At 33.5% G+C, this 15,874-nt stretch overlaps 1 protein-coding gene across 1 annotated transcript in view; it reads right to left on the bottom strand.

Moving 5' to 3' along the window:
- Positions 1-1,249: 1,249 nt before the first annotated feature.
- LOC110443259 (glycine-rich cell wall structural protein 1.8-like) overlaps positions 1,250-15,874 on the bottom strand; it is a 20,322-nt gene continuing 5,697 nt past the window's right edge. Inside the window, exons 3-6 of the mRNA XM_021487375.1 lie at positions 11,553-11,665; positions 10,905-11,249; positions 1,816-1,912; positions 1,250-1,369 (exon numbers count right to left, since the gene is read on the bottom strand). Of these exons, the coding sequence (XP_021343050.1) occupies positions 1,353-1,369; positions 1,816-1,912; positions 10,905-11,249; positions 11,553-11,665 (572 nt within the window). The 3' untranslated portion in view covers positions 1,250-1,352. The remainder of the gene's footprint in view (positions 1,370-1,815; positions 1,913-10,904; positions 11,250-11,552; positions 11,666-15,874) is intronic.

Here is a 15,874-nt window from a genome sequence, read left to right as displayed (position 1 = left end):
CTCATCGTAGAGCAAACTCGATAGATATATCAGTACCGTCGTTGCCTCCCATACATTCTTTTAAAAACTCTCTTTCTTCGAATGTACAACCATCCCCTCCTATCTACCTAAATTTTGAGAAGGTAAATTAAATATCATACTAAACTGAGGCACAATTGAAGTTCTCTTAAGTATGACATTTACAGATTCAATCTTGTCGACGGTCCATTTTGCATCTGTGGGCATCCATGTGAGAATGCCTTTCACTTTTTTTTTGAGTGTCAACTTTTTAGCAATGAAAAGCGTATTTTGTTTCAAAATTTGAATGCCTTAGGTATAGATTTAAATTTAGAGCTTCTTTTGTTTGGCAGTTCAGATCTTTCTGTGGACTTTAACTCTAAAGTTTTTAGACATGTGCATCCCTTCATCGAATCCAGCAAAAGATTTTAAACGGTGCTTTTTTAAAGTTGTGTAAATGTACCAGTGTCGAAATTATATATATATATATATATTTCATGTTTATGTCTATTATCATTGTTGACATTTAATTGTAAATGCATGACGGGAGAAGGCTGTGATAAGTTGTAATAACTTGGGCCCGATCCCTTGTTCAATTTATTGGCAATAAATATGTGTAAAAAATAAATGTAATCAAAGACATATAAATTGTATCAAATACACTTTTCTTATCATGGCTGAATAGAGAATGTTTGCTTTTCGCCTTTTTGCTTTTTCGCTTTGTCATGGTTACCAAGTGACAAAGTGCAGTTTCGTTTTCCTAAGCGAGGCTCTTTCAGCGACAAAGCGCTGTCCAATAAATCGAAACGGGTCTTGTTTACTTCGTAACCTCAACAAAATGGGACTTATTTCTCCTTTCGCTCAAGTATAATTTTGATGAAATACCGACCGAAAAGCCGGGTTTTCTTGATTGAAATTTAATTGGAAAGCGAACTTTAAATGTAGTTTGGTTCCTTGATTACAGCGTGGTTTTTAACTGCCTTTTACACAGAGAATACATACTGTACGTTTACCAACCAGTGGAGTATGAGATGTGCCTTAAACTTGAAGTAGCCCATGAAAGGAGACACTTGTATTAATATCTTAGCGAACGACCGGTACATCTGACATTTATTCCTTATACATAGGACGCCGTCCTATATATTTCAGATTAACAAAAACTATTTTTTAATTCTATACTTTACACTTATTTTCGTTGTCTATGAAGTACGTTGCCTACGATTACCGTTGCAAAAATAAAGGAAAAAAAGCATTGCTTTTATTGATATTTTAATATTTTTAGCCAAAACAACACACTCTATGTACACGGAAATCAAGTCGTCAATCCCAAGCCTCTTGTATGGATCGTATTGGGTTTAGTAACCTCCGAAACCTGCAAACAAAAATGCTGATTTTACAAAGGGTAGATTACAATTATATGTGGACGATTATATATCACATAATATTCATTCGTTGTCTAGGAATCGATAAATAAATACATATGCATTTTAATCATGTTTGTTGAAATCATAATTCTTTCGACTCGAGTATAATGACACTTTAAAGGATAAATAATATACTCTATGGAAATGTCGAAATGTATCTACAATAAATGCTCATGCGCAATGAAGGATAAAATTGTTTGAAAATTCTTTAAATTAATCGCATGAAGACATTTCCCATAAACTGATTTGTTGTCAGGGAAGATCGAATGAACTACTCACTACGTGCGCTAGGTGGCGTGATCATCAAGTCACTTTATTGCGTCTATTCAGGCTTAATGTGAACAACAATTATGAAGTAAGCACGTATACAATATACAAATAAATAATAACTTACCTGATTTCTTTCCTCTTCCGAATCCTCCGCCGATGAATCCACCCTTTCCACCGCCGAATCCACCGTATCCACTGCCGTATCTATTACCATATCCCCCCCCAATAACGTATCCGCCATTTCCGTATCCACCGTAACCACCGTAACCCTTGGACACTATCACCCTCTTTCCGTAACCTCGTCCGTACCCTTGGTATCCTCCGATACCTCCGGATCCGCCCTGTCCGCCGTAGTAAGACGACCCTCCGTATGATCCGTATCCGTGGCCGATTCCATGTCCGATTCCGTGTCCGATTTCGATTCCTCAAAAGGAATCGTCATCGTTGTACCAGTCCTGTGCCATGGCGGCAACCAGACACACAGCAAGAACGACTAATCTCAACATGATTAAGTTGGGTATCTGTAGAGAAAACAAAACAGACGGCTACAGTGAAATAAACGGTTTATGTTTTTGTTTACAAAGGTCTAATAATGCAACACAACGAAGTTGATTTCCGAGAGAAATTGGATTTACCTACATTTAAATCTGTAGTATTTCCAATAATCTAGTTTACTCAGGTTTTATGAAGACAGCCTAAGGGATGTTCAATGTATAAGTAAACACTGTACAAAGAAAAACGTGTATGCTTAAATCGAGAATTTGTATCTAAGAACTGGTTTCATTTACATGTATATCACAGTGACCTTTTTGCAATGTTTTTTTTTGTTCGAGATAGAAACATATACCACTTACCTTCCTGTAGTCGGGGAATATATGTCAGTTCTTGATTCGTGGATGGAAAACGAATAACAACAGTTGAGAGCATCGCCTCTTATATACCGGTCCTGTAGTTATGCAGCGAGACATTTTTCAATAAAACTTACATATATCGGCAATAACATGCGTGTAGCTTCCGTTACGTAACCACCCTCGGGGGACAGTACCTATTGTCCTGTTGTGCGTAATCATCAAATAAAAACATGGTCATATTATCTGCACGTATCACAGGAATAGGTCAACAAAAATAATTTATTGTACGAAAGAACTATTTATTCTATTAAAGGCTCTTGTTCCAAGACTTTCAGCAACATTCTGAAGAATTCCAATTCCAATACTTAAATACTCATCATTTACTTAAATATCATCTTAAGACAAAAATCTGGTGTGATGTTTCTTTTAAAATATAGTACCAATATACACCAAATCAATTTTAACTTATTTTACTTAGCCTCGGTCATAACTAGAACAAGTCGTAAAGCTCAAGTAATCAATGAATCAACCAATCAATCGATCATTCAATTAATCAATCTATTAAATAATCTTTATTTACGCATCGTATTACGTGTGGCAAAACATATGTATCTGTTTATATCATAAACATAGTTTCTATATTAAAAAATCGAATAAGAAATGACATAGATGACTTAAGATAAAAAGAATTGATACATGTAGTACATGTACAAAGTTTAAACGTAATTTGTTAAGACTAACACACGCTTTTTGTGAATTTTCATCCTTTGAAGTGGTTTTTATGAGGTGTTTGTCACTGATATCCTATTATATAATGTAAAAGAAGTATTGGAGTAATATATCATTAAATTACAGTGTAGATGACAAACGTGTTGCTGCATTATCAATGGGTGGATTATAATCAAGTCGTGGTCGGTTGTTTTTTATTGACTCATTGTTATTATTTTTAGAAACAGTAGGTTAATATTCACTGGATGACGTCATTTCAATTGAAAGTAACGTAACGTACAATTGTCATATGTTCCGTGTCGTTTAATGATTAAATCATTATCTAGTATCTATATAACAAGTAAAGACTTTTATTTCGGTTAATAAATTCATTTGAACACAAGTCCATAATTGATGAATAATCCAACGGGATCTGTAATATTTATGTTTGATCTTTGTAAATGGTTCATATCCGATTTTGGTCCGTCTTATGACAGCAATGTTTAATACTGTATATATCATGTTTAAAACAAGGGATCAGAAATGGATATTGGAGAAGGGCTTTCTGTCAGTGATATATAGAATTTCCATTTCAACATTTTCCTATCCAACATTTGATAAAAACACATTTATACACAGCTTTTGGTTTCCAGTTTATTCTTTATCCCTGAAAAAATGTGCATGAATTTGTCTCTAGAATGTATGTAAGATTGAATTTGTATCTGTGATTAGTATTAATCAAGACATGCCACATGATCTATATTCTGCTAAGTTTGTAACTCTTGTACAAATTCTAATTTTAAAAATTATTGTTTGACATTCTTTCGACACTTTAAGTTACTATGAGCACAACAAGACAGTATATCCCGTCATCAAAGTGAAATCATCAATACCAAACAAATCGATTGTATCCTAATGATATGGTCTTGTCGTTTAATGACAGTTAATGATAATTAATCATTATTGGCACTGCCTACAGGCCTGAACAGTCTGCTTTACCTTTCTGGGAAAACCTGCGTAACGTCTATTAACGATGCTCTAGATATTACACCAACTATAATAGTAACTGGTGATTTAAATGTCGACTTATTAACGGCATCTACTAACTATGTTCGTTTTGACATTATGAATTATTTTACTATAACCAATGTCATAAATGAACCTACTCGTATCGGACCGACTAGATCCAGCCTACTAGACCTTATTCTTTTAACTCAATCACTTTCCTGTATTGATTCTTCTGTGGTATCACTTGGTTACTCTTTAAGTGACCCTGGTAGTTGTACTGCTTGTATTAAAATCACTTGTACTTTTAGATCAATTTATAAGCGTAAAATCTGGCTGTATATATATAAGAGGGCAGACTTTCAATTGTTTAATAATCTTATTTCTTATTATAATTGGATCGATCTTTTTCTAAATTGCGACTCCGTTGATATTGCCTGTGAGCGTTTTACTGATGTTTTCTAAAATTTGCTAATTTATGTATTCCATCTAAAGTTGTCACTTTAAGACCAAATGACAACATTGGATTACCTCCGAACTAAGATTGAGAATTCCAGATAGGTTGCACAAAATCGCGAGATGGGTGTTAACAAATTTAAGTCTCAATGTAATAAGGTTAACAACATGAAAAAGCATGCCCGTTTCATGTTTTAAAAAAAAATGTTCAAGGTATAATTGAAGAGTATTCGTCCTCTGATCCAAAATCTTACTGGAGACTTATTAAACGGTTAATGAAATCCACTAGCATTTCACAATATATACCTACTCTTGAAGAACCTCATACTAACAATATTGTTGCTAATGACGAAAATAAAGCTAACTTATCAAATGAATGTTTTTGGAATATTACACGAGTAAATGATACTACATGTAACACGGTGATTCCTATTGTGGAGCCCAAAACTGACAATACGTTCAGTTCTATTAGAGTAAATAGTAATGAAATTCGAGACGTTCTACATATATTGAAGCTCGGCAAGGCCTCGGGTGAGGATGGAATCAGCCATCATATGTTAAGAAATACCTCACAGTCTGTTTGTATTCCATTTGAAATTATTTTTGATATGTCTTTATCAGCAGGTATTTTCCCATCTGCTTGGAAAAAGCCAAAGTCATGCCACTATTTATAAAAGGTGACAGGCATTCTCCTTCTAGCTATAGACAAATTTTATTTTTATCTACTGTTGGAAAAGTTTTTGAGCGAGTAATCTTCAAACACCTACATAATTATGTCTTAGGGGGGTATTTTCGGTCATTTTCAATTGACAAGTAGTTTGTTTTCTCAATAATTTCCTTTCTAATTAAGATTTTGACTTATAATTTACAACTTCACTCATTTGATTAGACTTACATAAATTGCATATTGACTACATACTTTCCTTTTGTTTTATACTGAATTATGGCTTCTGGATACATCTCAAACTTGAGTTTTTCAAATATCTCTCAATTTTAAGTGAATTAACGGGTGCATGACACACTTTATATGCTATAAGTATAAAATATCAATTGTTAGTATTGTATATTATATATAGCATATACTATTTGCTCAACACCTGTGGCTGAAGTCAGTTCCAGGTCCTGATTTGTTGTTTTACTTATCAAAGTTAACTTACAAATCAAAAATGGCATTTGCCACCACAACTACTGTAAATGATTGATTTAATATATGAAGTTTGATTTGCTGGTAATTTTAAGTCTCCTAGCCTCAAGGAAAGTATCTGCTTTAATCGTTAAAGTTAACCGTTTTCATTGTTTTATCAAATGTTCTGCCTATTTCCAATGTTTATCCGCTAATTGTACATAAAAGGCATTTGGGGATAAGCATGTAACTTGTCATAGAGTTTAGTTATATGATGATATTTAATTTGTGAAAGCTTCATACTTATCACACAATGCCTTTTTACTTTAAAACATATTTTCCTGTGATTTATAGTACAAGGACAGAAGTGCATCTCCTTGCCTAACACCAAATATTTCCTGACAATACTAGTCTTTATGAATGTATGTAGATTAAACAGGCGCAGTAGAGTATTTATAGTAGTAAGAGGGGCGTTTGACATGCTACACTGACCAAAAGTCAGATAGTTTATGCTTTTGAAAACTCAAAGAGAGACTAAGTTGTTCGTTCAAGTAAGTTAATTTGTTGATTTCATAGGGTTTATTTGTTACATTCATTGCTAGCTGCTACTCATATTATTTCTTAATTACTTTTCTTCCCTTTTTGTTACATTACATTAAACATGCCATCAATGTATGTTGTAAAAAGAGGCACACTATCAACATTCCAAAAATATATGATGAACAACTTTTGACCTATTTGAAAGAAAAGTGTCCTATGAGCTAAATAAAAACTAGTTACCCTGTGTTCAATGTATGTAGCAAACCCTTTTATGAGTTAAAATTTCTCACATGTACATCCCAGCCCGAAGTTGCCGTTTCCACTGAAGTAAATTACACTCATTGTGACTTGTTGCGTGTTCAAACCATAACTTTTCGAATTCCGTGGCAAAGCTATATTGATTAATGACCGAGGTTTTCGTGACGTTACTGAGATGTTAGAAGACTTTGGTATAAATATCAAAATGCCTTACTGTCTCAGCAAAAAGCAGAAGCAACATAATACAGAAAAGGCAAACGAGTCTCGTCTTGTTACAAAGGTCAGATGGGTGATCTCTTTTTACAACATACAACGATGGCATGGTTAACGTAATGTAACAAAAAGGGAAGAAAATTTATTAAGAAATAATATGAGTAATAATATTGCAAGCATTAACTTGAACGAACAACTTAGTTGCGTTTTCAAAGCATAAACTATCTGACTTTTGGTCAGTGTAGCATGAAAAAAGGCCCCTCTTACTCAATAAATACTCAACTGAGCCTGTTTATTCTACATACATTCATAAAGACTAGTATTGTCAGGAAATAGTTGGTGTTAGGCAAGGTGATGCACTTTGGTCCTTGTACTATAAATCACAGGAAAGTGTGTTTTAAAGTGAAAATGCATTGTGGGATAAGTATGAAGCTTTCACAAATTAAATATCATCATATAACTAAACTGTATGCCAAGTTACATGCTTATCCCCAAATGCCTTTTATGTACAATCAGCAAATAAACATTGGAAATAGGCAGAACATTTGATAAAACAATGAAATCGGTTAACTTTAACGATTAAAGCAGATACTTTCCTTGAGGCTAGGAGACTTAAAGTTACCAGCAAATCAAACTTCATATATCAAATCAATTATTTTACAGTAGTTGTGGTGGAAAATGCTATTTTTGATTTGTAAGTTAACTTTGATAAGTAAAAAAACAAATCAGGACCTGGAACTGCCTTCAGCCACAGGTGTTGAGCAAATATTATATGCTATATATAATATACAATACTAACAATTGATAACTTATACTTATAGCATATAAAGTGTGTCATGCACCTTTTAATTCACTTAAAATTGAGAGATATTTGAAAAAGTCAAGTTTGAGATGTGTCCAGAAGCCATAACTCAGTTTAAAACAAAAGGAAAGTATGTAGTCAATATGCAATTTATGTAAGTCTAATCAAATGAGTGAAGTTGAAAATTTCAAGTCAAAATCTTAATTAGAAAGAAAATTATTGAGAAAACAAATTACTTTTCAATTGAAAATGACCGAAAATACCCCCTGACGTAATCCTTCGTTCTATGTAAACAATCTTTAATTGACGATTGGATTTCTGTCATTTTTCATTCCGTTACATACGCTTGTCTAATTTATACATGTTTTAAAAAACAGAAATGGTATTATTTTGGTTTTTAAGCTCATTTTGAAAACAGCAAACTATATTTGTGATTTACCATACCCCTTTTGGTACCCCCAGAAACCCACTTTCGGTCAAAGTTTTACCTTAGTTTTTCCGCATCTCATACAATAGGACATCTTTAAACAAAATAAGGAGGTGAATATCCGAATATACCGGGGCCCAAAAAGGGCCTTATAGACACCCTTCCTTCATCACAACATTTGTATTTCTCACGAAGAAGAAAAACATGTATGTATGGTATTTTGTGATATTTCAAAGGCTTTTAATCGGGTTTGGCATAAGGGTTTGATGGTTAAGTTAAAATCCTACGGAATTGTTAGTGAATTATATACCTGGTTAGAAAAGTGTTTATTTCATAGGCAACAAAAGGTTTTCTTAAATAATTCGTATACCCAATTAGGTTTGCACGAAGCAGGGGTTCCTCAAGGTTCAATTATAAGATCGCTTTTGTTTTTAATATATATTAATGATATATTGCCGATGTGTTTGAATCAGCTGTCGTCTTTTTGCAGATGATACTTCTTTATTACAGCCTTCGTCTTGTCATGAAATCCATATATTTGCTAAAAAGGAATAGTCTTTAAAAAAAATATAAATAATTCATTTTATCAGTTTTAGAATATGCTTGTGAATTATGGGATGGTTGTACTAAATTTGAATCCAAAAAGTTAGAGTAAGCCCAAAGAGAACTTACTCGAATGATATCTGACCTTCCTTCATATGCCCGTATCGAAGATTTACATTTTGAAACAGGTTTAGAAACTCTTTCTAATCGTCGAAAACGTAGAAAACTCCAACTTTTATATAGAATGCAAAACAACTTAACTCAAGATTATTTAAACGATCTCCTGCCACCTAGTATTGCAGAAAATAACAGATATGCTCTTAGAAATAACTGTGATTATAGAGTTCCTCTATTTGGGCTTTCTCTTACAAATCTTTCCTTTATACCTTCCACTCATCGTAGCGCAAACTCGATAGATCTATCAGTACCATCGTTGCCCCTATGCATTCTTTTGAAAACTCTCTTACTTCGAATGTACAACCATCCCCTCCTATCTACTTATGTTTTGGAGAACGTAATTTAAATATCATACATACTAAACTGAGGCACAATTGTAGTTCCCTTAAGTATGACATTTACATATTTAATCTTGTCGAGGGTCCATTTTGTAACTGAGGACATCCATGTGAGAATGCCTTTCACTTTTTTTTTGAGTGTCAACTTTTTAGCAATGAAAGGCGTATTTTGTTTCAAAATTTTAATGCCTTAGGTATAGATTTAAATTTAGAGCTTCTTTTGATTGGCAGTTCAGATCTTTCGGTGGACCTTAATTCTTACGATTTTAGACATGTGCATCACTTCATCGAATCCAGCTAAATCTTTCAAACGGTGCTTTTTTAAAGTTGTGTAATTGTACCTGTGTGAAAATTATATATATATATATCTAATTCATGTTTATATCTATTACCATTGTTGACATATAATTGTAAATGCATGACGGAAGAAGGCTGTTCAATTTTATTGGCAATAAATATGTTTAAAAAACAAATTTAAACAAAGATATATAAATTGTATCGAATACACTTTTCTTATCATGGCTGAATAGGGAAATGTTTGCTTTTCGCCTTTTCGCCTTTTCACTCGGTGGTGGTGACCATGTGAGAAAGTGCAGTTTCGTTTTCCTAAGCGATGCTTTTTCAACGTCAAAAAGCTGTCCAAGAAATCGAAACGGGGCTTGTTTACTTCGTAACCACGACGAATCACCATATGGAAAGTATTTTTTAATCAGTTTCTTTTGAGAATGGCAACAAAATGGGACTAATTTCTCCTTTCGCTCATATATAGTTTTGATAAAATACCGACAAAAAAGCCGGGTTTTCTGGATTGAAATTTAATTGGAAAGCGAACTTTAAATGTAGTTTGGTTCCTTGATTACATCGTGGTTTTTAACTGCCTTTTACACAGAGGCTGCATACTGTACGTTTACCAACCAGTGGAGTATGAGATGTGCCTAAAACTTGAAGTAGCCCATGAAAGGAGACACTTGTATTAATATCTTAGCGAACGACCGGTACATCTGACATTTATTCCTTATACATAGGACGCCGTCCTATATATTTCAGATTAACAAAAACTATTTTTTAATTCTATACTTTACACTTATTTTCGTTGTCTATGAAGTACGTTGCCTACGATTACCGTTGCAATAATAAAGGGAAAAAAGCATTGCTTTTATTGATATTTTAATATTTTTAGCCAAAACAACACACTCTATGTACACGGAAATCAAGTCGTCAATCCCAAGCCTCTTGTATGGATCGTATTTGGTTTAGTAACCTCCGAAACCTGCAAACAAAAATGCTGATTTTACAAAGGGTAGATTACAATTATATGTGGACGATTATATATCACATAATATTCATTCGTTGTCTAGGAATCGATAAATAAATACATATGCATTTTAATCATGTTTGTTGAAATCATAATTCTTTCGACTCGAGTATAATGACACTTTAAAGGATAAATAATATACTCTATGGAAATGTCGAAATGTATCTACAATAAATGCTCATGCGCAACGAAGGATAAAGTTGTTTACTGATTTGTTGTCATGGAAGATAAAATGAACTACTGACTACATGCGCTTGGTGGCGTGATCATCAAGCCACTTTATTGCGTCTATTCTCGCTTAATATGAACAACAATTATGAAGTTAACACGTATACAATATACTAATAAATAATAACTTACCTGATTTCTTTCCTCCTCCGAATCCTCCGCCGATGACTCCACCCTTTCCACCGCCGAATCCACCGTATCCACTGCCGTATCTATTACCATATCCTACTCCAATAACGTATCCGCCATTTCCGTATCCGCCATTTCCGTATCCACCGTAACCACCGTAACCCTTGGACACTATCACCCTCTTTCCGTAACCTCGTCCGTACCCTTTGTATCCTCCGATACCTCCGTATCCGCCCTGTCCGCCGTAGTAAGACGATCCTCCGTATGATCCGTATCCTTGGCCGATTCCATGTCCGATTCCTTGTCCGATTCCGTGTCCGATTCCGATTCCGTGTCCGATTCCGATTCCTCCAAAGTAATCGTCATCGTTGTACCAGCTCTGGGCCATGGCGGCAACCAGACACACAGCAAGAACGACTAATCTCAACATGATTATGATGGGTATCTGTAGAGAAAACAAAACAGACGGCTACAGTGAAATAAACAGTTTATGGCTTTTTACAAAGGTCTAATAATGCAACACAAGGAAGTTCATTTCCGAGAGAAATTGACTTTACCTACATTTAAATCTGTAGTATTTCCAATAATCTAGTTTACTCAGGTTTTATGAAGACAGCTTAAGGGATGTTCAATGTACTTGTATGCTTTCATCGATAATTTGTATCTAAGAACTGGTTTCATTTACATGTATATCACAGTGACCTTTTTGCAATTTTTTTTGTACGAGATAGAAACATATACCACTTACCTTCCTGTAGTCGGGGAATATGTCAGCACTTGATTCGTGGATGGAAACGAATAACAACAGTTGAGAACATCGCCTCTTATATACCGGTCCTGTAGGTATGCAGCGAGACATTTTTCAATAAAACTTACATATATCGGCAATAACATGCGTGTAGCTTCTGTTACGTAACCACCCTCGGGGGACAGCACCTATTGTCCTGTTGTGCGTAATCATGAAATAAAAACATGGTCATATTATCTGCACGTATCACGGGAATAGGTCAACAAAAATAATTTATTGTACGAAAGAACTATTTATTCTATTAAAGGCTCTTGTTCCAAGACTTTCAGCAACATTCTGAAGAATTCCAATTCCAAGACTTAAATACTCATCATTTACTTAAATATCATCTTAAGACAAAAATCTGGTGTGATGTTTTTTTAAAAATATAGTACCAATATACACCAAATCAATTTTAACTTATTTTACTTAGCCTCGGTCATAACTAGAACAAGTCGTAAAGCTCCATCAAGTAATCAATGAATCAACCAATCAATCGATCATTCAATTAATCAATCTATTGGATAATCTTTATTTACGCATCGTGTTACGTGTGGCAAAACATATGTATCGTTATATATCATAAACATAGTTTCTATATTTCAAAAAACACGAATAAGAAATGATATAGATGACTTAAGATAAAAATTGATTAATGTAGTACATGTACAAAGTTTAAACGTAATTTGTTAAGACTAACACACGCTGTTTGTGAATTATCATCCTTTGAAGTGATTTTTATGAGGTGTTTGTCACTGCTTTCCTATTATATAATGTAAAAGAAGTATTGGAGTAACATATCATTATATTACAGTGTAGATGACAAACGTGTTGCTGCATTATCAATGGGTGGATTATAATCAAGTCGTGGTCGGTTCATTTTTATATTGACTCCGTGTTATTATTTTTAGAAACAGTAGGTTAATATTCACTGGATGACGTCATTTCAATTGTAAGTAACGTAACGTACAATTTTCATATGTTCCGTCTCGTTTAATGATTAAATCATTATTTAGCGTCTATATAACAATTAAAGACTTTTATTTCGGTTAATAAATTCATTTGAACACAAGTCCATAATTGATGAATAATCCAACGGGATCTGTAATATTTATGTTTGATCTTTGTAAATGGTTCATATCCGATTTTGGTCCGTCTTATGACAGCAATGTTTAATACTGTATATATCATGTTTAAAACAAGGAATAAGAAATAGATATTGGAGAGGGACTTTCTGTCAGTGGTATTTAAAATCTCCATTTCAATTTTTTTTCTATCAAACATTTGATAAAAACACATGTATACACAGTTCTTTTGGTTGATAGATTCATTCTTATCCCTGATAAAATGTGGATTAATTTGTCTCTAAAATGTACATGTATGTTAGATTGAATTTGTATCTGTGATTTGTTTGAATCAAGAAAGGCCCCATGATATGAATTCTGCTAAGTGTGTAACTCTTGTACATATTCTGATTTTTTTAATTATTGTTTGACATTCTTCCGACACTTTACGTTACTATGAGCAAAACACGACTGTATATCCCGTCATCAAAATGAAATTATCAATACCAAACAAATTGATTGTATCCTAATGATATGGTTTTGTCGTTTAATGAAAGCAAGTGATAATTAATCATTATTGGCACTGCTTACAGGCCTGAACAATCTGCTTTACATGTCTGAGAAAACCTGCGTAACGTCTATTAACGATGCTCTAGATATTACACCAACTATAATAGTAACTGGTGATTAAAATGTCGACTTATTAACTGCATCTACTAACCATGTTCGTTTTGACATTATGAATTCTTTTAGTATAACCAATGTCATAAATGAACCTACACGTATCGGACCGACTAGATCCAGCCTACTAGACCTTATTCTTTTAACTCAATCACTTTCCTGTATAGATTCTTCTGGGGTATCAGTTGATCACTCTTTTAGTGACCATGATGGTTGTACTGCTTGTATTAAAAGTACATGTGCTTTTAGATCCATTTATAAGCGTAAACTTTGGCTGTATAAGAGGGCAAATTTTCAATTTTTTAATTATTTTATTTCTTATTATAATTGGATCGATCTTTTTCTAAATTGAGACTCCGTTGATATTGCCTGTGAGCGTTTTACTGATGTTTTTCTAAAATTTGCTAATTTATGTATTTCATCTAATGTTGTCACTTTAAGACCAAATGACAACACTGGATGACCTCCGAACTAAGATTGAGAATTCCAGATAGGTTGCACAAAATCGTGAGGTCAACCAAATTTCTTTCGGATGTTAATAAATTTAAGTCTCAACGTAATAAGGTTAACAACATGAAAAAGCATGCCCGTTTCATACTTTGAAAAAAATTTCAAGGTATAATTGAAGAGTATTCGTCCTCTGATCCAAAATCTTACTGGAGACTTATTAAACGGTCATGCTAATGACGAAGATAAAGCTAACTTATCTAAATGATTTTTTTGGAATAATACACGAGTAAATGATACTAACACTGTGATTCCTATTATGGAGCCAAAAATGAAAATACGTTTAGATCTATTAGAGCAGATAGTAATGAAATTCGAGACGTTCTACATATATTGAAGCTCGGCAAGGCCTCGGGTGAGGATGGAATCAGCCATCATATGTTAAGAAATACCTCACAGTCTGTTTGTATTCCACTTGAAATTATTTTTGATATGTCTTTATCGGCAGGTATTTTCCCAACTGCTTGGAAAAAGCCAAAGTCATGCCACTGTTTATAAAGGTTGACAGGCATTCTCCTTCTAACTATAGGATAATTTCACTTTTATCTACTGTTGGAAAAGTTCTTGAGCGAATAGTTTTCAAACACCTACATAATAGTTTCTTAGAAAACTCATTGTTTTATAAGTACCAGTCTGGTTTTATGCATTCTCAGTCTACTGTTTATCAGCTCATTGAAAGGAATGGTGTCTATAAGCCCCTTTTTTGGGCCCCGGTATATTCGGATTTTCATCTCCTTATTTTGTTCAAAGATATCCTATTGTATGACATGCGGAAAAACTAAGATAAAACTTTGACCGAAAGTGGGTTCCTGGGGTACCAAAAGGGGTATGGTAAATCACAAATATAGTTTGCTGTTTTCAAAATGAGCTTAAAACCAAAATAATACCATTTCTGTTTTTGAAAACATGTATAAATTAGACAAGCATGTGTAACAGAATGAAAAATGGCAGACATTTAATCATCACTTAAAGATTGTTTATATAAAACGAAGGATTACGTCAGGGGGATATTTTCGGTCATTTTCAATTGAAAAGTAATTTGTTTTCTCAATAATTTCCTTTCTAATTGATATTTTGACTTGAAATTTACAACTTCAATCATTTAAGTCGACCTATATAAATTGCATATTGACTACATACTTTCCTTTTATTTTATACTGAATTATGGCTTCTGGACGCATCTCAAACTCGGCTTTTTCAAATATCTTTCAATTTTAAGTGAATTAAAAGGTGCATTACACCCTTTATATGCTATAAGTATAAAATATCAATTGTTAGTATTGTATATTATATATATCATATAATATTTACTCAACACCTGTGGCTGAAGTGAGCTCCAGGTCCTGATTTGTTTTTTTACTTATCAAAGTTAACTTACAACTACACATTTTTTAACAGAAATGGTATTATTCTGGTTTTAAGCTTATTTTGAAACAGCAAACTATATTTGTGATTTACCATACCCCTTTTGGTCACCCAGAAACCCACTTTCGGTCGAAGTTTTACCTTAGTTTTTCCGCATGTCATACAATAGGACATCTTTGAACAAAATAAGGAGATAAAAATCCGAATATACCGGGTCCAAAAATGGCCTTATAGACACCCTTCCTTTATCACAACATTTGTATTGCTCTTAAAGAAGAATAACATGTGTGTATGCTATTTTGTGATATTTCGAAGGCTTTTGATCGGGTTTGGCATAAGGGTTTGATGGTTAAGTTAAAATCCTACGGAATTGTTAGTGAATTATATACCTGGTTAGAAAATTATTTATTTCATCAGCAACAAAAAGTTTTCTTAAATAATTCGTTTTCCCAATTAGGTTTGAACGAAGCAGGGGTTCCTCAAGGTTCAATTATTGGACCGCTTTTGTTTTTAATATATATTAATGATATATTGCCAATGTGTTTTGAATCAGCTGCTCGTCTTTTTGCAGATTATACTTCTTTATTACAGCCTTCGTCTTGTCATGAATTCCAAACAGTATTGAATAGGGATATTGAGTCTTTAAACTTATGATCTAAAACTTTA

This window comes from Mizuhopecten yessoensis, unplaced genomic scaffold, assembly GCF_002113885.1.
Source record: "Mizuhopecten yessoensis strain PY_sf001 unplaced genomic scaffold, ASM211388v2 scaffold716335, whole genome shotgun sequence".
Taxonomy (NCBI): domain Eukaryota; kingdom Metazoa; phylum Mollusca; class Bivalvia; order Pectinida; family Pectinidae; genus Mizuhopecten; species Mizuhopecten yessoensis.
The sequence above is the reverse complement of the archived record's forward strand: the minus strand, read 5'-3'. Positions and strand labels throughout refer to the sequence as shown.